General features: G+C 41.2%; 1 protein-coding gene across 2 annotated transcripts in view; it reads right to left on the minus strand.

Annotated features, from left to right (window-relative positions):
* ext1c (exostoses (multiple) 1c) overlaps window positions 1–24710 on the minus strand; it is a 76168-nt gene that overhangs the window by 48287 nt on the left and 3171 nt on the right. For both annotated transcript variants that reach the window (XM_078267824.1, XM_078267823.1), the window contains exon 2: window positions 16539–17945. In XM_078267824.1, the coding sequence (XP_078123950.1) occupies window positions 16539–17485 (947 nt within the window). In that variant the 5' untranslated portion in view covers window positions 17486–17945. The remainder of the gene's footprint in view (window positions 1–16538; window positions 17946–24710) is intronic.

Genomic DNA, 24710 nt, shown 5'->3' on the forward strand with positions numbered 1-24710 from the left:
GTGTGTATGTGTGTAATCCTGTGCTTGGCACTGGGTGAAAGGCTGGGAGTGACACTGCATGCCACTACAGGACTGTTAGAGGTCGTTATAGTAGATGCCAACAGCAAGCGAATAGTAGTAATGGTATAAACATATCACTGCAGGCAATAAATATACCAGGTTGAAGATGAACGACTCCAAGAAAAGTGTCAGAGTGTGAGGTACAGTGTGGAGGAGTACATCTTATATCATTTTTTATTTTTAGCCATGCTCCAAACTGAAATATCTCTTAGCTTTATTGGCATGACATTTTATACAGACATTCCTGGTCCCCAGAGGGTGATTCCTCGTGACTTTGGTGATCCCCTAACTTTTTATCTGGCTCCATCAGTTGACCAATTTGAAAATCTCAACATCTATTGGATATATTTGCATAAACTTTTCCGTTCCGACATTCATGGTTCCCAGATGATGTATCCCAATGACTTTGGTGATACCATGACTTCTCCTCTAGCACCACCGGCAGGTTGACAGAGAGAATGACATGCAACAAAGGTCCCCATCCTGAGTCGAAACCACAGACATTGCGGTTAGATGGTATGCACTGTAACCACTCGGCCACCACCAGGAATTGTAAAAAGTTTCAGCAATCCTTACATTTTCATCAAGCGTGACCATCAGTTCACAATTTTATTTTGTCTAAAATCTGCAAAACTAATGACTTTAACATCAGCCTTGACTGTACTTTGTGTTTAGTGCTAATTAGCAAATGTCAGCATGCTAACATACTAAACTAAACATCAGCGGGTTAGCATTGCCACTTTAAGCATGTTAATGCTGATGTTAGCATTTAGCTCAAAGCACCATTGTGCCTCACAGAGCCGCTTGCATGGCCATAGACTGTAGACGCATTTCATTTATTTGAATCATTTAAATTACTGTATATTACATTTTACCATGCCGTTTTTTTCCCCCTAATCTGCCCTGATGCACCCGCTTACTGAGGAATGGAGATGCATACAGATAAAATGAAGAGCATGGAACAGCACAATGGCAGGCATTGGACTTCATATGCTTAATGGTGTGCATAATGTAAAGGAAATGAGGACTGAAATGAGCAGTGGATTGGAATGAGTCAGGGCCTGCTGTACTGTGAAGGAGCTCACTGTGTCGAAGTTTTAATCGAGAGAGACTTTTAGGTTGAGCAGGCGGATGCAACATAAAGCCTATTTTTCACACGACACGCAGACCTGACAAACTGTGTGTATATTCGGCACAGTGCCATTTGCAGGAAGACTGTTTTGCAGTGTGCTGTAGGTGGGTGTTCAGTGTAGTAGGCCATCTGACAAGGAAGTGCAGCAGGCCATACATCATACACTCTGAGGTGCGACTGTGGCTCGCAGGGTTTGTGTCTATGGTGCAGTTTCAGAGAGACTACAGCACAGAAGACATTTTGAGAGCAACTAAGGGGAAGTTTTGACTCACTCCCTCTTTCTCTCTTGACTTGTTTCTCATTCATCAAAGGTGATGAGGACAGGCGAGAGGTACAGAGCGGTCCCAGCACGGCTATCATTAAATAAGTGTTCAACACCAGACCTCATGAGTAATTCATGATCTTCTACACATTCTTCATTTGCTAGGTAGAATAAAAGCCCTTATCTGGGGCACACATACCATATTGTCTGCTGTTGGGCTTGGCAACAGTGACGCAGACAAAAATACACTCATGCACGCACTTTCCAACTTGTGATGAGTGGATTACAATTTAGTAGAAGCAAGAAAACAGGTGAGGCTCCTGAAAAACTTATTTTTTTCTCTAACCATGCACTTAAATAAATATGATATAGATTTTATCTTTCCACTGTCCACTTTGTACAGTTTAGTCGGTTTACGCCCTTTCTCCAAGCAACACTATTGGACAAAGAGGTGTTGGCTGAGCAGAACAGCAAAAGGAGCACAGTAGGTCAGATTTCAAAACCTCTCTGACATTCAAAAGATTAAAGCTTTAGTGTGTAACTTTTTGATATTAATAAACGTCCGTTACATTCAAGCCATTGCCAAATGAGTTGCTACAAAGCTAATTAAGACTACCAGATCCACACAACTCTCTCTGTATTTCTCAGTCTGGCTACATTCAGAAGATTGCGTCGTCCGGTGACTTTCCCGCGCAGAAGCTCGAGTGAAGATAATGACCTCTTCTGAAGAGTCCATCATGTTTTTTTAATCCTCCGTGTCCTCCTTGGCTTCTAGCAACTGCGTGGAGGAGGGGTGATGGCGCGTGCGCGATTACGTAAGGCTTGTATCATGTGGATGCGCCGACAGTTTTGTTGACATTACTTAGGATTCCTCATGGGGAGACAGAAACAATGCACTATAGCTTGTGCCCTACACTTTTGCACAGGCTGCTACAACAGGTGCCCTTCCCAAGTTGCTCACATATTAATTAAAAAAGTACACAGTGTACTCCTTTATTACCAGTGCGATAAGTAGTCCTCAGATAATGGCATGAAAGATCAGGTTCCAACAAAGTCTCTGAAAAATCTGTTATCTAATGCGAATGCCATTTCAAACTGACAATAAAGTGGAACGCAGAAGACATCCTGTACTGTCAAATGGATTCTGAAGAAGTACACGATGAACTCAGAAACACATGCCTGCCCAAAAACCTCAATCAAGACATCCGTAATAGAAATATAGATACGTGCTTCACAGAAAACACACACATTCATTATACAAGCAGTGCTATAAATGCTCCAATAAAGGACGACGTATGAGTAAAATAATTAAGCAATACACATGGAGGGTTATAAAATAGTTTGCATTACAAAATACTAGAGGTCGCTTAGACGGGCTCTCATTCAAATCCCAGTTTAACCCCAATACCCCCTGCGTTACTAAAAACCAGGGTAGATCATTCTAACACTGATAGTGCAGCATATATTAGTGAGTCCTTTGAACCTTCCAGTGCTTGGATTATCAATATGTATCAGTCATTCATCTCAAGACCGACCAATCGGAGCGCTTCACTCGACATCAAAGAGAGAGAAAAAAGAAGCTGTTATTAAGAAGCCTTTTCATCTTACTGCAAACTTACTACACAATATTTTTGACCTCATTTTACATCATGTATCTCAGGCAATTTAGAGGTCCTGTGAGAAAGTGATTAAAACAAATCTTCAGAATGTGTTTGGGACAACCTAATTGAAAAAATCTGGTCTGAGTGCTGTGTGTCTAATATAGTAATGATTTGGCTGCTGTCTTCTTCTCCACATTAATGGGTTGAACTTCTAAAACTGTTTCTGCATATCTTTCTTACTGGTAAGATTGAGCGGTTTTTAAAACGTAATTCAAAAAGTTAATTATCCAATTGTGCCTTCCACTTTCCCCCTAAATCTATTATCCCTTTCTCAAAGATCAGGAAACCAAGAAAGAAAGAGATATCACTAATCTCTCCTTCCTTGGCTCCGTAATCTCTAAACCATAGGCTCTTACAGCGTGTGGTGAGGTCAAGGTCAAATGGATGCAATCAAAAACCAGTAAACAAAAATCCAGGTCACTGGGCAGAGGTTCAGCTCCTTAACTGCATATGAATGAGAAATGTCTCCCTCCACATCTCTCTCTTTCTCTCTCCCAACTGCACTGTCATTGTCAAAGTTTTTACGCTCCAGTTGGCCTGGACAAAAGCGAGCAAGGTCGCCAGAGGCTTTTCCTGCTATGATCGCTGTGGTGTTAGCCGGGGTTGATAAAGGGCCCATTAGGGCACTGAATGGGCACCCATTAAGAGGACATCCACACTAGTGAAGGAGCCCCCGGGCCAAACGGCCTTCCTTAAGAAACCTGATAGGCACCTGACAGACTAGAGCCGCCCACTCAATATATCCCGCAGTTTTAAAGAGAAAACAAAGCATGAGATGAGATAATTGAGAAATGAGGAGCTGGTAGTGAAAAAGTACATGCCCGTGTGAATCTCTTGTTTCTTACAAGCAGTGCGTGCAGTCAGCAAACAGTACAGAGCAACCTTTTCCAAACCTCCAACAACCAAACAGGCAGACAGAATGACTGAACAATTGTTCATAGTGTGAGGTCTGTGAAATGATGAACTACTATGTTCCTGTTTTATTTAATTATTTTAAACATCACTTGTAAATTACTGCGTGGGGGCTGAAATGTTACGTTGGTGAGACAGAAGTAGTGGTGTAAAGAATACCAAAAAACACTTTAAGAGGGACGTTTACATCCTCTGCACAGGTGGCCAATTGCTGTGTGGAGTGGTTATCAGGTTCAAAATTATCAGACGCAGGCCACCAGAAGGACACCAGATGGGGGGACCTTAAGTCTGGCCCAGCCAGAGTCATTACAGCCAACGCAATTTTCAAGCCCAAAGCAAGCCCCAAGCCTGAAGCTAATATTTCTTTTACATCCGAACCAATCATAACAATCAGCTATCAAAATTGAATCATCACTTTGCACTGATGTGACAAGAACACAATGACAAAAAGCAAGATCACAAAATGTTCTGCAAATCTTCACAAACCAGATCAAAGAGCAGCACATCCAGCGCCTGATAAATTGGCAGCTATTAAAAGTTCTGCTTTACCCATTTCCTTTATATTCTCCATAAACTTACTTGTGCATATGAAAATGTGCCCGAATATGATCCGAATAAGTCAAGACCATCAGGCTGGGTCAGGCTGCATACATCCTTTCACAATTTGCTTTCCTCACAAGCTCACAAACTAGATATGACCCATCGCAGCTTCTCCTTTTCTGCAAAAACTCAGAAAACCAAAGTTATATTCACTTACGTCAATACGGTTACTGTATTTAATTTGATTCTAAAACCAATAAATCGTGCAAAAATGTTTGAATCTCCAAGCTCCCATCAGTGTTTTGTCCTGCATGTTATTACATTTGGCTTTGGTTAGCCTTCCACTCTGGACTATTTCTGGTAAAAAAATGCTAATACTCATACTGTCATATCAGTGAGACACAGATCCCCTACTGTAACTGCACAGCTCCACTAATAAAGTCTACCTGGATTAAACGGATCTTCAAAGCATTTGAAATAAATTGAGGTTATGCCTGCCAAGATTTTCCACTAGTCATGGTTTGCATCCTGTGATCTGTGAGCTACTATTGCCTTCACATTCCTTGAGACGATCAGTCGGAATGATTTTTAAAATCATCACTGTTTTCACATATGTCCGTAATAAGTGAACACAGCGAGGTCAACCAACAGACAGAGGATATTACAGGTAAGGTGATCTCCTTTGAAGCAGCTGGACTGTATTAGTTGCACTATATGACTAGATTTTATGAGTTTTAGGATGGAAAGACTTTTTGGTAGAAACCCACAGTAGAGGCCTAACTGTTAATACAGATATTCTTTAATCCTCTGCATGAACTTTTGTATTCTAACCATTGTGCAAAGTCTGGTAGCCAGAACCAAAATTCTCCAGTACTTTCCCAAAAATGCGTCGTATCAGAGATAATTGCAATAACAGGATATCAGACGGCAACATAACAACTAAGAGTTCGACGTGACCCAACCAGCTGAAGGCCAGCCTCAACTGAAAAATCAAATGTTTAATCCCAAAATGAAATATCATGCATTAACAACTATTACCACCCTTACCTGTCTGATACAAAATTTGAAGCTACAGACAGTTAGCAGCAGGGTAAGCTTAGCTCAGAACAGAGACTGGAAACGGTGAACATAATCCACCTTCCAGCACCGCTAAAGCTCATTAATTACCATGTTAGATCTGTTTTTTTTTCATCAGTACAAAAAACAAAGTGTAAAAATTCTTGGGGGGCTATGTGCCGGACTGGAGTCTCCTCTGGTTGCCTAAATGTCAAACTTAAGCATTAATTAATGGATTGCCAGCAACACCAACAAAATCCTTTTGGCAAGTGTTTATTTGTTCTATTTGGTAATAATGCAGTTAAAAATGTTGGTAATCCATTAAAAAAAGGCTTCAGTTGTTAATAAACATATGTTTGTTCAGATCCTCTGCAGCCCTTTATAAAAAGGTAGGTAGTTCAGTCAAATGGACTTTTCACAAACTTCAAACCTAAAAGTTGTTCTTATAAATGGCTTATAACTGATCTACAAAGTTTTAGAAAATGGGATGACCCCTACAGTAGGACTTTTCAAACATCATGGGATGGGAAACATGGTGTCAGAGCAGGAATGCATAGATTAACAAGTGAAAGCAAAGAAGGGACTGTTCGTCACTGTTTTCGAGCATGCATATGTGCATCCATGTGCATGTAACCAACACAACGGCGTGCAAAACAATTGTGTGTAACACTACAGACAAAGCTGTGCTGTCAAAAAAAGTTTGCCTTCATGGAAAAGCAGGGGTCTGTTGATGAATTATGCATACTGGAGCTCAGAAATATGGTAGGAGGCTTGCACTCAAGTGTAGGAGGACTCTGTCAAGTACAGTCTGAAATAAAAAGTGAGAGAGCAGGAGGAGGACAAGATGTTGGGAGAAAAGTTACGGGGTTGTGAGGTGTGAGTTAGATAAGGTGACCAGATTTCTGAGACAAAATCATCAATCAATAAATACCTCCAAAAGAGGTAATTTTCTATCTTTGTAAAACTTAAAATGGGGACACTGCCCCAGGAGCGTCACTAGACCTGGAGCTACACTGAGGCACCAGCCCCCCTAGGGGCATCAATGGGCATGCTCCCCTGTAAATGTTGTCTATTTTAATGTTTAAATGCATCAATCTGGTGCACTTTGAAAAGAAATTCAGAGGTTAGACTTGATTATTATTATCTATGGATGGAAATATTTGTGCTGTAGCCTGAACTATTTTGCACTTCAGAATTATAACCATGCACACATAGGTGGAATAGTTTTTTCTTCATATTTTTGCACTAATGTCACTAGGAAGCATACCAGTAGAAATATATATTCATATTTGTAAGTGGGATATATTTAAGTAAGTGGGATTGTCTGGAATCTGGCAATATAATAGCCATTATGGTGGGATACACTGGCTAAGCAATTTACAAAAATGTCTGTGCTGACATAAATAGTTTACATGAGAATACATTATAATTTTGGCCCAAAGTTGGAGACCATGTAGAAATTTGTTGCAATTTCAAAACCGGATTACTCGGGAAGCGCTTGTTGTACCGATGCACGTGTTGAGTGAAGAGTTTGTGAGATATTTCACAGAGAGTACTGGGTGTGCAGAGATTTATGCAGAATGCAAATATGATAACATTTCATGTAAGTTGAATGTTAATTTTCTCGCAAACCATTTGTCACAGCAACTGACGCTAATATCATGGGAAAGCTTAGATTCTGGTTGAGGTGGTTGTGCCAGACTCACGCCTTTGGCTGAGTCTCTATCTGTCAGAGGGAGAGCAAGAGTGCGGTTGTGAAGAAGTTTCATGGGGCAGATTATCACTTTTGCATGCACTATATCCGTGTCACATTCTCATTAGGGGCTGAGCCCCCCTAAAGGTCTGATCCTAGAATCGCCGCTGCTGCTACTTCATACTTGTACTCCACTACACCCCAGAGGGAAATGTTTTAATGTTTACTGCACTACATTTATCTGAAACAAGGCTTTATTGCTTCAGGCTGGGCTTGTTTCTGCAACAGCTCATTGAGTATCGGATACAATTAAAACTATTGAGGAAATATTTTCCTTTGACATTGGTCCAGTATTAATCACTGCAGTCGGCAACGGCGAAACAAGCTACAATGTAAGTTAATAGGACGTCAATTGTCCAGCTTGTATTTACGTTCATAAAAGTGCTCATTTTGCCGCTGACAGGCTCAGATTAATATTCTAAGTGTCTGACAACATTATGGAAAGGATTTCTAAGGAGGTCGACCTTTCCGTTAAAGAGTAAGAACCTTTTTTAAAACATAAAAAGTCTGCGAAATTGCGTTCGCTGAACCCACCAGACTCATGTAAATAAACAGTCATTTTAGCATCGTAAAATGGGCATTCTAGAACATCTCTGAGCTCTGACCAGCCCTTGCTGTCTTGAGCCTGCGCGTTTAGGGTGCGTGACAACACGTTTGGTCAATGTTTGTCTTCTTCTTCTTCGAAACCAGGGACGTCTGGACACCATAGAGTTAGAGACAGAGCGAGAATAATTATTAGAAGTCGCAAAACCGGTGAACAACCATGTCACATTGTGTGACCTTCTAAAGGTAAAGCCAGGGTGTGGCAGATATGTCCACCAGGCATTTTCATTCTCTGATCAAGTTTCTGTATGACAAACATTGTTGAAGTTTTCCAGAGCTTGTACAACACAAAGCCGTTGAGACCATGATTGCCTCATGAGGTGGTGTCACTGGTTTTGCCAGCCCGACTTGTAAACAACAAGCTTTTGTCACATTGAATGCCCTCAGACTACAGATAAATAATATTTTTGAGAAATGGAGAAGTGACACTGAAATAGCAGCATGTAGGAAGTGGGAGGCTACAAGTATGACTCAAGTTTTCAAACAGTGAACAGCGGTTGAGAGAACAATGAAGGGATGAAGATTTGACCACAAACATTTAATGAGAAATGACAAGCAGGTCGCGACTGGCTTGCATTTGACCAAGGATACAACATTTCTCAACACTAAGGAATGAAAGCTGTGGTAGTCTGGGGAGCTGCAGTAGAAGACTCTCAGAAAGCACGAACCTCCGCCAACACTGAGCACTCCTCCAAGTTAACGTTACAGCCAAAGAAATCATTCCCATCAGTTGAAGTTAAGTTAAAATGGATTTTGCGACCTTGCAAACACGCCTCTCAAGTGTTGCGGCTAAAACAATAATGAAAAGCGCTGGAATTTCCAAATAGGTCAAAACCAAAACCTAACAAATGATTCCTTGGCCCAAGTATCATTTGTCCAGCAGAATTCATGGAAGTCAGATGTTAGGCTATCTGGCAGAAATAAATAAAATGGCTTGGCAAAATAAAACTGTGGTCTGGATGTAATAGCATGATACAAACGATTTATTTTTTTTATTAAAAAAAAAGTAGACTAAATTAACAATCAATGATACGTTTTCCCTTCCTAATTTCCAGTTGATAAACATGTCAGAAGACAAAACACAACCAAACAAAAGTTTTTTTTGTGTTTTAAATTGGAGTTTTGGAAAGAGTTATCTATTACACATCCAAAAATATATGGAGCAACATTAGTATTTATTTAGAGTCGTGTTTCTGGCCACCTGAAGAATGTAAGTCCAATATTAATTCTCCTGTTAGCTCTGGTCTGGTCTTCACCAACTATGTTCACCAGCTATAGCTGCTTGTCTTTTGGTGCTGAGCAGGTAGCGTACAATGGATTCACATGCACATTTTCTTTGTTGAACAGAGCCTCCTGCTACAGCTGAAAATGACGCTGATGAGAGCGGCGAGAGTGAACCGAAACATCGAAGCTGTAGGCTGTGAAACCCAAACAAGATGCTAAAATGCTACATAGAGCTACGTAAGAGGAATTGCAGAGCAGGGTGATAATTCTCTGTGGGTTTATCACTATGAGTGACCCCTTTCACTTTACACACCGTCATTTGATCCATTGTTGATTGTAGTAGCTTTAAAGAAAAACAAAATCAATCAGCTACATTGGCCAGCGAGACAACAGGTGAATTTCATGCCTTCCGTTCAACCTTTGCTGTACTGTTGGAGCACTCTGTGACTTGATTAATATTTTTTACCAGACTTCACAAAAGCACAGTGGAAGCAAGAAAGACTGATGTGTGGGATTAAAAAGATACGAGCTGGAGAGGAGGAAAAAGAACGGAGGAAGGAGTGTACAAGTGCCAAAGAATCACAAGGCTGCCTTTCATTTCCAAGTATTCTAAACAGAGACAGCAGAGGGTGGCCACACAAACCACACACACACACACTCAGACCACAGCATCTTCAGAGGTACAATTTCACAAGCCCTAATTACAGTGGGCTGCAGCGTTTCTTATTTGGTTTACCAAAATCTCAAATCGCACACACTCTCGTATAGCGTTTACAGACCCAGACACACAACTGTGCATGCACGCACCTACCTAGTAATTCAAACTGTGTATGTGCAGAACTAGTAACTACACAGCAATGGGGGGCATTTTTTTATGTCTGCCAGCAGATAACAATGACACTGTTTTCCTTTCCATTGTTGATTCAGGTTTCACACACCACATTGAAATCAGAATTATTATACTGTATTTACATGCACAAAGCATTTCTAAAGTATTTCCTTGCCGCAATATTATTAAAGTCGGCCTCTCTTGCAGTTGTGTTTTGTCTGATTAGTATGCTGCATTCATCCTGAACTGTTACCCAGGTTTTAAAGTCTGATTGCTCGCTCTTTCAACAACCTTGAGTTCCTTCAAGTAGGGGCATTAATAATGACCCATCGGTTTCCAACACCAGCCCTTATGCGCCAAGGCCATTTAAGACAAACAGGGCGGTAGAGCGTTGTACCATTACACATCCTCCCTGTCACTTCAATCTCTCCCTCCCATCCTGCCCATCTCTGTTCAACCCCAGTTCCCTCTCACAAACACTTGGTTCGAAAGGAACCTGAGAACGTTTTCTGTGGTACCTTTTGTTTCTCCTAAGTATCCCTCTCTTTCTTCCTCCCCTCTCTGTTTTTCACACTCTTGCTCATTTACATTCACTGTACAATGCACGTTTCTCTTCCCTTTCTTAGAGAATTCTCTAAAGTAAGGGAAACTAGGCCATTAGGCTGCAGCACAGCTTCTCCCTTGCTTCAAGTATCCCCTTTCTTCTAATTCCCTCTTTCTTGACTCTGTCTTTTTCTTCCACTTTGTCACCCTCCCTCTTGCCCCGTTGCATTCTCGCATTTTCCTTAAGTTGCCTGCGGTATCCCTCGCTCTTTTTCACAATTTTTTGTAATCTTTATCACATGACATTCTCCTTTTCTTCCTTTCTGTCTTGCTGCTCTTATCGCCTTGGGTACCACTGTGTCCTACCTACAACTTGTCTCTTTGCTACTTCATTCTGTTTTCTCTCCTATCATCCATATCCATGCACACGCACACACTCAAACTTACACACCAAATTCAATAGACCCGAAAAGTATTTCCAGGCACCTTCTGTTCCTATTCAGATTTCTTTTTCCCTATGGCGCATTTTAATGGGATTTTTGGGTGCCATTTACCAATTATTCCGTACTTTAAAATAGTTAAATTGTGTTAATAGAAATGGCAGGGGCAAAGGTATTTAAACTTAATCCGTTTTTAAAAACTATTCTGCTAACAACCTTGGAGGTATTATCATTGTTTCATAAAGCCAAAAGAGTGTGCATTCTGCAGCTATTCAGCAGTCCAGCAAAAAGACATAGAAGGGCAGCTTTTCAATGCTTTACACTGCTGTTTGGTAGTGAGTGGCACAGTAATGCGGTTAAAACCTGTTAAAACAATCAGTCTAAATGGGAAAATGTGTCTTTAACCAACATGGGTTGAACACAGGTTGCAGACTACTTTGTTTATGATGAATAGACGTCTTTGTTGGGGATGATTCAGGATAAACCAGAGACCCCACTGAGAACGGATTTCATTTGAGCTTTTTTCAACCAAAGAAATACGCACTATGAAGCCTGCTGAAAACCTGGTCTGTGGGCTATAGAGTAACTGGGATGCTGTTTCTAGAAAGATATGTTGCTGCTGAATATTTTTAAGTTTTCAATGCTGTGAGGACCACAAAAACATTCCATCTCCACCTTTGTATTGCAGTAAAGGCAGACATCTCAGGTATAAAATAACTCAAAACCTTGGCAAATAAAACACAAAATATCAGCAGGTGCATGGCTAGATACCATCAAAGGTACAGGAAGAAAATGAAAATGTTTTGGGTGATATGGGTAAAGCAACTCTTTAATTGTTAAACTGTTCAGCAGTAATGTGTAAGGAACTACAGTGGCAGACTGAAGTCTCTGTGAACAGTGACTGATGACCAAAAATTAACCTACAGTATGACCTGTATGTGAGAAGCAATGTTGTGTGGTTAGTAGATCAATTTCATACAGGCTGACAGATAATGAAATACAATCAGGCCAGTTTGAGTAATAGTTTTTAAATTGCTCATATTATGCTCATTTTCAGGTTCATAACTGTATTTAGAGGTTGTAGCAAAATAGGTTTATGTGGTTTAATCTTCAAAAAACACCATATTTTTGTCGTACTGCACATTGCTGCAACTCCTCTTTTCACCCTGTGTGTTGAGCTCTCTGTTTTAGCTACAGAGTGAGGCATCTCACTTCTGTTCCATCTTTGTTGGGAGTCACACATGTGCAGTACCTAGGTAAGGACTACTAGCCAGTCAGAAGCAGAGTATGAGGGCGTGCCATGCTAGCAGCTAGGTGAGCATTATAACGTGTGTTACAAAGTGACGCACGTTCGTCACGGAAGTAAAGGCTGGACTACAATAGAGCTGTTTGGAGCACAATAAAAAAAAACACAATAAAGGAAAGGGAAAAAGCCAAAAAGCATAATATGAGCACTTTAAGGCTTATCAGACACTAAAACGATGCACAGCAGTTTACCGGTAATAGGTTAAAACATTGTCTAATAATATAACAAGATGTAAATAGGATTTACACTGCAAAAGTAAGTTAAACTCCATTGTGAATCAGCAGGTGATCAGCAGGACTAAGATGTTCTTAGTACAAAATAATCAACCAGGATTGTGCACTTGCTGATCTTAGATTCTTTGATAGCGTTTTTCTTACCGGAGCCTTCTGCTTTGACACCCATAATGCCTCAACTCATTGTAGCCTAACTGAAATGAATTAGTGTTGAAACCATAAGTCGATCTACAGAAAATCATTCAAAAAACTATTTTGATTTTTGATTAATTGTTTGTCATTTATCAGTTAAACCACTTCTCCAATGTAAGGATTTGCTGTTTTCCTCTGTTTGATTTTTTTTTGAGGGTTTTGGGTTTTGGGTTAATTAATTGGAGAAATTATCAACAGATTGATTGATAATGAAAATAATCATTAACTGCAGACCAAAAATGATAGAGCTGTGTGTTGTTGTTTGTAGAATAACACGTTTGCAGTGAACCCTACCTTAAACTCACTAAAACACAATTATAATTATTATTATTATGCAATTTTACTGTTAAAAAAAACAAAACGTTTGTGTTATCCTTTGGGGCAGTCACTTTACAGCTCAATTAATTTTCTCATGCATCTGGGGGGTGGGATGTTAAGGTTTTAACTTGGGCGGAAAAATGATGTCAGTCTATTGATCCATCCCCCTCTGTCCTAATTCCTCCTCCTCCCCCGTCTTGTGTCCTTTGTCCGTTGATTGCTGTGTTTTTCCAGGTCCCTCAGGGCTAATCTGCTAGTGTACCAGATGCATGCGCACATTAACCTGGTGCCACCTTCTAAGAGCCTCATTGACTGTGGCACAGTCTCTCTCAAACACAGACACAACCTCATGCATTTCTAGCAGTGACAGTCACACACACATGATCGCTTGGTCACGTGGAATTATTATTTGCATACTGTTTTTTTTTTTTGCAGGTGCACAATTTTTGCCAGAAACTGAAGAGAGAAGAGTAAAAGGAAAGGATAGAAAGATCGAAGGTACGAGAGAGGGAGGAAATGGCAGCAGACAGATGGAGAGGTGAGGTTGTGTCTCTACATGGTTTTCAAACAGAATCCTTGCTCATGCAGTTTGTTTATCGTCCTTTTTTCTTTGTCTTTTTGATCATTTGGTTTCCACGGTCTTTATGCTCTCCCCTCTGAAATCCCTTTCTTCTTCTTTCCCCAAAAGGAGATTCTTAGGATGCAAAACAAGAGATGGACCATCACCTTCCCTCACTGCTCCCACCCCACATCCCTGCTTCACACCTCTTTCTCCGAGGCTAAAAGCCTCCTGTTTCCAGAGAAAGAGACTTCATACAAAAGGGGAGAGAGGAAGAAAAAAAATCATCCAGCTTTTTGTGTTTTTCTTACAAAAACGGCAGCTGTCTCTCACATTGCCTCCCCCATTCACACCCTTACGCCCTCAGAGCCGTTGGTATATCCAAATCTACCGCAAACTACCGCATTGGACCTCCCCCACTATCCTCCCCACTCCACGCTCCCCCTGCCCACCCGGGTGTCTGAGTAGCGGGCTGTGTGGAATAAATGAGCTCTTTCATACAATGTTGAGCAGCTCCATCCCTTTGCTGCCCAGCCCAATGTAAACAAGCCTACAGTAGCTAGTTACAGGCCACATGAGCAAGGACTGTGCATGGATCAGAACCATCATCACCTAACGGCTGTTCCCGGGGTAAAGAAAATTTGAAAAGATACTTGCTTTGAGCATGCATCTGATAGCACATGAAAACAACTTCTACCTCCGGGTGCCTTAGATCGAAATTGGGGTTTAGCTGTTTGCTTCTCTTATACCAGAAAAGTTCCATCAGTCTAACAGAGGAGAAGCATTTCAGAGATGCAGAAGCAATTTCAAAATATTACACTGCTAAACACTATACCGGACTCAATCAAAAAGGAACTAATCTTTATCATAAAGTTAATGTTTTATTAATTTAACTTTCAATTTATAGTTTTCATGTCACTTATGAACATGAGTTCTTTTGACTTGAAGTGCTGTATGATGACGTGAATGAATGTACTGCTTAGTAGAGCTAACCCTCTATCCTAACTTAGCTGGGCTTTTCCAGTCCAGAGTGCAGTGAGGGGCTATAGATGTTCAGACCAATTTTGGGGAAAAAACAACAGGAAAACAATGCTGTTTTTACTGAGACCTAGAACATTTATAAACAGCTTTAGTATTTACATAGATCTGTCTCGATCATCCACTGCCTTTGACTTCACTTTATTCCGTTTATGTTTTTCAGAGCATGAATCAGACAATAAATTAATTCCAAAATTCTAAACACTTAAAATTATGTTTCTCTATGCATTGTCTTATAATGAAATAATAGCAGTGTTGATAGTTCTTCCAAATGTTGCTTTGCGGTCCTAAACTATCGGGAATCTACTCAAACTTTAATAGACATGTTGGTGTGGCTCTAACTCCTTATTCTCATTCTTCTCATCTTTCACTGCAATTCATCTTCTCCTGTCTCTGAATGTTCTGCACTATCCTTGGTATCTGTGTATGAATGGACAGGCACAGACTTTGTAATGAGGAGCTCTGTCAGCACTTTAGCTTCAGAGACTTTAATTGCAAAGTGTAAGTTAAGCAAGTTTGAGTGAAACAAAAGGGCTGCGTTAAAGAACGGTATAGCTCCTCTATTTCAACAATGTAATAACTATTGTAAAGAATAATAGAAGATGATGGCTTTGCATGAAACTAAACTTCAGTGGTCCTTCTTCGTCATCGTTCTCCACCCCACCACCACCCCACAAAAAATATACTATTGCAATTAGATAAAACAAGATTTTAAGTTCATGTATCTATTTCCATCTGTTTTTAAATCACTGTCTGAGCTACAATAAGCCAGTAGAAGAAAAGTACTCAGAGGATGAGACATGTTTACCAAGCTGCTGCTGCAACATGTATTAGGCAGATGGGTGTGTTTCCTAAAGCTTTTCATTATTAACTCAACAATGGCGCTCACATACTTTAAAACCACTCTGTGGCCTCAACAGCACATAGGGCGGCTGAAGGGGAAATATATAGGGCATACATGTTTGTACAAACTGTTTTCAAACCCCAACAAAATTCATATGCTTAAATTAGTTCGCTTTAATAAATCATTGCTCTAAAGTATTGCAGATGTTGCTGGACTCTCATTTCCCAATGTCTTTTATCACCTCCACCCCCCCATCCAATCAGTAAACTCATTTAAAACTTAGGTGGAAAAGGCAAGCGTACTGTATCTCCCATGCAACAACTACAGCAAAAACACCTTGAAAAATGAACAGACTGATTTACAAATATAATAACCATTCACACTAACACCAGGCAGCAGTTAGTTTTCTCTGAGGTGATAAAAGATTTTACAAAGACATTCTTTGTGGTGACCTTTGCTTTGGCTCTTTATGCAGTGTAGTTGCAGTTGTAATTAATTAGCTGCCTTTGTTTTATTGTAGTACACACCCAAATACAAAATGGAAAGGACTGCAAGGGCATTTTTTTTCAAAATACTCATTTGTTCACCTATAATCCTCTAAGATTAATTACATTTATTATTAACTTCTTATTACTAGTTGAGCAAATTACAACCAATGTTTAATACAACAATTGCTGTAAATAGTGACCTGAATCTAAATTTAGTTAAGTCAGTGTCTAAAATCTTTGATCTTGAATGCAACTGACAAACATCATAAACCTAAACAAAAAGAGACAAAAACTACCAGTGGGACCCAAAAGCAACCCCTGACACTGCTTGTAGAAAAGCCGTGACGTGACATCTAAAAGACCAATGAAACAACATGTAAAGTTCAAATACAAAGCCAAAAGGAACAACGATGTGTATTTCCTATAAAAAAAAATACTGTTTCCCATAAATCCGTGTTTAGCGCCATACTCATGCACACCTCGCTTCTCATTTTAACATCACCTCATTACGGCCCTCCCTATTGGCCACATGACCCCTGTCTTACCTCTCATATTCCAGGTTGTCATGGTCACAGCGGGCGTCTTTGTGCTTCTCCCAGTCCTTCCCGTGGCGGCACGTTGTCAACGACACAATGTCCTTTCCATTGTGGATGTGATGAAGAGCGTTTCTGGTGTCTGAGCCGATGCCAGTCAGATAACGCTTCCCCTTGAACATCAGCAGGTACTTCCTTCGTGGTGGTATGGTGTTCCTCACCAGCCAGCCCCGCTCTCCACCCTTCTGTGGGTGATCCTTTGAAAACAGCGGGATGGAGACGTCAAAGCCTGGCCTGAAATGTTCTGTGTTGAGGCTGGCTTTGGCTAAGATGGCCTGGCCGATGTTGAAGCCCAGGTCCTCTGTGTAGTTAGGCCAGGTGCCTGAGTACAGGTTGAAGATCAGGTGGTTCCGCCCGTCATTCCACAATGGGTAACCACGGATACGTTCATCCACATTAGGCACAAACTGTCCTGATAGCTGGTCCCGATCTAAGGTGTCTATCCCGAGCACGAACAGGCATGCTTCACGGGGGTCTGATGTGTAGTACCGGGACTCGGCTATGGACGTCAGGATCTTCCTGTAGCTTTCAGACACATGATCATTTTTCTCTGAAGGATATATATACACCCTAAACCCTTCCCTGCCTCTACGGCGACACCGCGAGAAGTCAAAACAGGTCTCCATGCGGCAGCGACTGTCCTTATAAATGGCAGACCATGCCTGACGGCGCTGGCAGGGCGACTCAGCCGTCCCGGGGTCCGTCTGGAGCTCATCCAGGTGGGCATAGCGGGGCAGGAAGGCCCTGTCGGTCCAGTTGGGCCAGGGGCGCACCACTTCACCCCGCTGGCGTGTCAGCAGCCGAAGCAGACGTAGCTGGACTCCTCCACCCCAGTAAAAGAGGACCAGCCAGCAGCACGCACACAAGCCCAGCAGAACATACTTCTTACGCGCCTGCATGGGGGCCTGTCACAGTCTCTTTTTTCCACTCTGTCTCTCTCTCGTCCTCTGTTTTTCCTCTCCTCTGCCCCTCAGCTCTGTGGCCTCACAGGGGCGGGGGACTGACTTGTGATTTCTAACAAGGAGGTTCTAACGAAGGACAATGTGTTAACAAGGACATCACTGCCTCTGAGGATGGCCCAGTCCACTTTGCCATTTAGGATGACGCAATCTGAGTTACTGTTTCTCCTATTTCAGTTTCTTTCTGCCTTCCCCATTTGCTCTCCAATGCACTCTCAGATGTGTGTATTCGCCTGTGTCTGCTGTGGCATGCACTGCTGCTTCTTCTGCTGCTGCCTCTGTGTGCATTTCTTCCACTGCCCAGCCTGGTTGAGAGTGATGAAGGGTGATTTCTCCGCTCTCTCAGGCCAAGCTTTCTGCCTCATGGTGCCTGGCGCGACTGCTGTCTGCAGAGCCCCTCCTGGGGAGAAGTAAACAAACAAGACTACAGATCAGTACACAGACAGAGTTGCCACTCTGCAACCAACACGGAGACATGCTCTGGCATTAATTGTGAAATTGCTGTCTCAAGAGATGCCATAACTAACACTTTTAGTTGTCCAGTGGGTATGAGCTTTAATTTGCTTTTCATTTGGCATCTGTAATCTGCAACCCCAATCACATTTAATACACATATATAATCAAGTAGCAATACAATTGCACCACTGGGTAATGTTTCACAGGCAGCAGAGGATTTTAAACTGTCATAATCCCTCCTCGGCTCTAGCTCATGAAGAAAAAAGTGAGAAAAGTACAACTCAGCGCACTTTCAAAAAGGCATCCATCCCTGATTTGCCACACACCAAAACCATCTCTTCAGGAAGTCCACCATCTTTCTATCTCCACATTCCTGTGAAAAAGATGGATTTGTACAGGCTCATATGTGCTAAGATGTGTGCTGACTTCTGGAAGATTCGTAGACAGAACTAGATATTATAATGCTCTTCAAGCTCCAGCTGAACTGAACCAGATACAGTTAAGGTGAAGTGAAGGAGAAAATAAGAGAGTGTTTAGCATCTGAAATGGAGATTTGGAAACGCAGAAGGAAAACAGAGCAACTTTATGGCTCTGAAACGTCCGTTCACCTCAGAGAGAATGAGTGAAGGCTTGTTTTGTTACATCTGCAAACTCGCAACGGTTTTTCAGCCTCTTTACCAAACATCCCCCCATAACTCTCCAACGTGTACAGTATACTGGTGTGTGTGTGTGTGTGTGTGTGTGTGTGTGTGTGTGTGTGTGTGTGGAACGCCTCACAGTGAAGTGCAGTGTTCGTACTGCCAGCAGCCACACAAAGGCAGCTTTCAGGTCTCACCTGGCCGCTCTCTCTCTCTTTCTCTACCTCTCATTCACATTCCCCGTGTCTGCCTCTTCTCCAGCCAAGCAGAAGTGATGCCTGCCTTCTCTGCTTGCAATAAAACAAACAGCACACTGGTGATGTGGGTAAACAATGCATCCTCTGATTTCAAAAGGGTAGAGGAATAGTTATGTGTGAATTTAACAGATTTTACTGATTGTAAACACACTGTACTGTAAGGTGTGTGATGAAAACCTAGACTTTGGAGTAGTTAAGAAAAACAGTGTTGTTTTTTGCTTGACCACTGTTTATCTACTATAACTGGTTTGCAATAGGTGTCACTACCCGATGTGAGTCGAGTGCAGATGTGAGTTGCACATGCTCAGATTTAAATGGTTTACGGCATAACGCCAAGGGATCCGGATCTGGCTGCAAGCAAAAAATAATAAACTTTTCTCATTACAAACAATAACAGAAGATGGAAATCGTCTCTCATTTAAAAAAAAGTTTTAGCTATCTATGATTGTTTGATTGCTAACGTTAGCTCAAAACGCCATTTAAGTGACAGCCTTTGTTGTGTTTGATTGCTAACTTGTAGCCAGCAGTGAACCAACTTCGTTATGTAGGTCCATTTCTATTGTATTGACATTATAGAAGTCTCTCATTAGCAGGTTCTTGTAGGCTACTTCAGCCTCTAATCTAGAACTGACATCAGAACTGACAGACAAATGTGATGCCTTACGCTAAATAATAAATTACTGCTATGTAATGTACCTATCTCATTATTCTGTGGCTAACAGCAAAACAGATCTGCGTGAAATCTGGTCTAGCCTACCTGTGTGGGGCTGGTGAGGAGGGGGAGCCCTTGTCGCAAAGTGACGCATGCACAACTCACATCTGCACTCGACTCACATCGGGTAGTGACAATGGGATAATAAACTTAAGGCTACGTGTGCTGCATTCTAATACATGTTAGTTCAAATTAATTTAAACTTTTTAAAAAGTGACAGCCCTTGTTCTTGACTGTACAGATTGACTGCAGAAGAAGCATCTGGGCACATGAGCTTCTTACTGTACCAATATATGAGCACCATAATTCAGGTTAGCTAATCTGCCTGTGGAGATGTTCGTGGGTGGTTTTTGGCACCTCCCTTGTTTCTGCTTTTCCGGCTACGACTGTAGCAGCCTAAGCAGCAAGCAGTCCAAGTTAGGGAGAAATATACACTTGGGGTCTCATTGCATACGCCTCATCAATAATTCACTTGCTCCTTTAGTTAAGGCATTGATTTTCCTTTCTTTTTTTTCGTGCTTTATATCCCCTGCCACCAGCGCACACATAGACCTCCATCTTCTTCAGGATACACTCCGGTGAGAGATCTGTACGAGCTCTGTCCTAAAGATTTGTGGTTGTAGGGATAATTGATGGTGATGGCAAGAAGGTGTAATAGAAAAGTGATGAAGGGTATCATTATGATGATGGTAATGATGATGGGCATGAAGAATTTATTCCGTTGCCTGATATAATCTAATGCCAATAAATGCCATTGCTTTTGTTCATCTTCCTGCAGTTGTCTTGCAAAAATAACTTGTCTACTAAGGACATCTACATTGATTTAAGTGCACTGAGGTCTTTCTATTACTACTGGATCAACAATAGGAGTTTCCATTTCCATGCTTAAACTGCCATTATTCAGTTTAATTTCAAATAACAGCAGCTCAAATTTGAAATGATTTTAAAATTACAATACAAGGAGAACTTTCTGAGGCGTTATTACAGATATTACAGGTTTAGAGGAGGATGTAGGATGAGTCGCAGATAATTTAACAGGATATTGGGGCACAAAGCTACTCATTTAAAAAAAAAAAATCATAATAAATGATTCCATCATCTTGCTTACTTACAGCTCCAGGTGTGTGAAAGCCTCTGTTAAACACTGTTGTGTTGATCCCTACCATCCTACTTTTGTTGTGCAACGACAAACCGTACAATGTCAGTGTGTGGCCATTAACAAGGAGCAATAATGATGAATGTAAGCCAGTGAAACACTGGGGCATGCCTTGACCTGACATCCTTAGTGATGCAAATCAGCAAGGAGACACACGTATGGATGCACACACACACCACACACACCACACACCACACACACACACACACACACACACACACACACACACACACACACACACACACACACACACACACACACACACACACACACACACACACACACACACACACACACACACACAAGTGGCTTTAAGTGGTGAGAGAAGTCCCTCTGTCATGGATCAATGATGGATCATTATGGTTGGGTGACTAGCACTGGAAAAAGCCACAAGGCTCATTGAATAGAGGGGCCTGAAGGTGGAAGGACAGGGTTCAAGGAAAGGTGAGAGCAGGATTCAGAGCTCTACAATTCCACCCCTCATCATTTGTTTTCCATCTATAACTTCTTCTCTCAATTCCTACTTGTCCTGCAATTTATCTGTCCTTCCTTCTATTTCCTCCTCTTACCTCCTTTCCCCCTCCTACCTAAGTTGACTGGGGGTTTTCACAAAAAAACAATACAATTTTGCACTGTTTTTATTTTTCAACTACTCCTGCTTCATCCCAAAAGAAATGGGGCTGCGGGAGGTGAGTGCAAAACACTTAATCACAGATCATCATGAGGAATACACTCAGCAAGGCCAACAATTGTTTGATCATATGCTCGTCTTGAGTGCAAAGAAATTTCCAGGAAGGTTCATTTAGAGTGTACTGAGCAAGCAATGAAACTGTGTCAACACAACAGAGAGAAAATACATGTCAGCTAATATAAAGTGGCAGTTGGAACATGTACCATCAGAGCTGGACAATCCAGCTTTTTCTTTAAATGTTCCATATTGTTAATGCAATGGAAGTTTCTCTTCCGTTGCATTAAGATCTCTCTCTCTCTCTCTCTCTCTCTCTCTCTCTCTCTCTCTCTCTCTCTCTCTCTCTCTCTAGTTTTGAGGAACTCTCCTACTGAACATTTTCTGATTTAAAATTATAATCCCCAAGATTTCCATGAATTTTAAAACTATTTATGGTCAGCATTATCAACAATAGCCAGGCTGCACACCTCAAAATTCTCAGCAACATAACTAACTTTTCTGTGCCCTGCTGTTGTACAAAGACTACTCACGCCGTGTGCAGCATGATATCAGATCACAGTCACAATTATTATTGACTGACTTTATTAAAAGATTGTTTGACTGGGCTGTAAACGAATACTCAAGTTGCTCTTCTGTCGTATTTCTGAAAAAGAGACTCAATGAGGTAGTTATGTGATATATGCATATGTAGTTATGTGCTGTAGTATTAAACACACACCTACTGTAGCCAAATCAAACAGGACAGACATGTTACATTTTAACAAAGGGCTGGACTTCCTGTTAAATATAGTCCAATCAGGAGGACATGGGAAGGTGAGTACTTAAAAGGACAGGAAAGGAACAAGTCAAGGGGAATAAAAGGTGAGGATAAAGGACATTAAGTGGCATGAAAGGAGAGAATGACAGGGGGGAGAGGGACTTAATGATTGATATTTCATGGATGACAGCTGGACCCAATCCCTTTACTTCCTGCCCTCGATGTCTTCCTCTCTGAGGCACCCAAGGGCTTCCCTCAACTGTTTCTACCTGCTGCCAGTTTTCCACAGAACTACACTATTAAGTCATTTGGGGAAATGAAATTGAAATTTGCCATTCCATCTGTCTCCCTTAAATTGTGTTTACACAGCAGCTAATTCAACTGTGGTTATGCAGGCTTTGATAGTGAATGAAAACTGATCTGCTCTGAAATGGATGTCACCGATGATGGCCTTCTGCAGGAAATTCAGTATTTGTCATAATGTGTTTTTCTTCCACCAAATGGTTTTTAGAAAGAGATTTCTGTCTTTCAGGGACAGATTGGCTTTTCCCTTATTTGTCCAATTTGCCGCTTTTTGGCCAAAAAAAACAGTGCTGAGCCCAACTGACATTGTAAAACGCTCCAAATGAAATCCTCTACCATTACAGTCATTCTCCGGGTAGCGGAGTCATTGCCACTGTATGAGAAGCTGCAGCAGCATTATGTCTGAAATGATTTGGGTAGTGACATAGAGCAGGTTGTAAATTGACACTGGATGGGCCAAATGCCTGCGAAAATGATATTTCCATTCCTTCCCAAATTATATGATTAGCTTATAAAGACAGCCCACCTGAATGATGGAAGCCTGTACACTGACACAAATCCTGCGTGATTGCACTGTGTAAATACCAGTGTTCAGTGGCAGCAGGCCTTTCAGTGACTTGTTGTGGCTGTGTATGCCCGAGTGTGTCTGAACTATACTTATACACACATCTGGCATGTGTATTTTTGCTGGCCTAAAGCTGGCAACATATTAGTTGCAAAATGAAGTGTTCTGGAGAAAACACAAATCTTGTGGTGAGGTGAAAGGCTCAGTCAAGCTAAAATTAAATCCCAGACTCTGTCATTACAGGCCTGAGAGATGTGACAGCGTGACTGTAGACCAGAAGATAGCACTGTGTTGTTTGTGTTATGTCAGTGTTTTCAAAACTGTTTAGCTTGTGACCCCTTAAAATTAAGCTCTGTCAAATTGTGATCCCTCAATACAGGTTGAATATATTACTGAATGGAGGCAAGTTCGACAAAGAGTCAAGCGCAGTTTAATACTACAGGTCCCAGAATCATGGAAGCAGTTAATGCTCATTGAACTGCTACTCAGAAATACAAGAGTAACTGGTGTATCTTTTTATTAAAACAATGTAAGTTTGTTTGGCTGCACTATAGTCAACCCATTTTTTGCCACTTGAATACTGTTAATGTGAAGCAGCAGTAGTAGGAAACGTTGGGTTTGCATTCACAATAACTTAATACAGCTCTGATTCAGTGCAAAGAGATTGAACAGTAAATAGCATAGATGTTATCAATAAAATATGCTGGATTCCATGATGCATTGCTTCCTGTGACTCCCTACGCATGTAAAGGCAACTTGAATCCAGTGTTATAATATAAAATGATCCATATCTAAGCAAAAAGCAAATATTAGGAAAAAAATAAAACTAATTTTGTGCAGCAGATAAACATATTTTCTGCTTTCCTACCCTTTTTGTCATCTCATGACCCCTTGGGGGGTCCCACCCTTCGGTTGAGAACCACTGTGTCCTTGTTTTAGTTACCGGAGGGGCCAGTCTAGCCAGGAATTTGTGTATGTGCTTTTATTGACATGAATGTGAATGGCTGCATAATAGTGGGGTTGCATTTCTATCTCTTTCTGACTGTGTAAAACCTGAGCAGGAGTCATATAGTATAGTATATACTATACTGTATAGTATATAGTCGTGTATAAAGTGTGTCCACTTGTCTGTAATCTTGTCAGTCAGTCTGTGGTGAACTTAAGAAAACTGCTGCGGTAAAAGAAAATAGGGTATGTCTCTCCTGACAGACCTGCATTAAAGGCTTACAACCAGGATGTGATACATGTTCTATTTTCTTTCCTCAGCTACTAGTTGCCCTTTGAAATACTTTACACTCCCACGCTATATGCATGTATAAGCAGACACATACACACAAAATTTCTTTTCACTAGATTAAAAACAATCTCTCTGTTCACACGCAGCTATGGGAGTATTTTTCCATTAGATCGACAACCTCGCATAATGACCATAAACTTTTCAATTTTATGAGGCCATTTTCATTGTGTAGAATAACAGCACGTTCTCCTCCACCTTAATATAAGATAATAAAATACTTGCTCCGTGTGGGCTGAGGGACTCTGACACGGTTAATAAGATGTTTACCTCAAGCTGAACGCCCAGCGATGCAACCAGCCTCCCAACCGTGCTCACATTCCAAACCCAGCATAATTA

This window comes from Sander vitreus, chromosome 14 (genome assembly GCF_031162955.1).
Source record: "Sander vitreus isolate 19-12246 chromosome 14, sanVit1, whole genome shotgun sequence".
NCBI classification, from domain to species: Eukaryota; Metazoa; Chordata; class Actinopteri; order Perciformes; family Percidae; genus Sander; species Sander vitreus.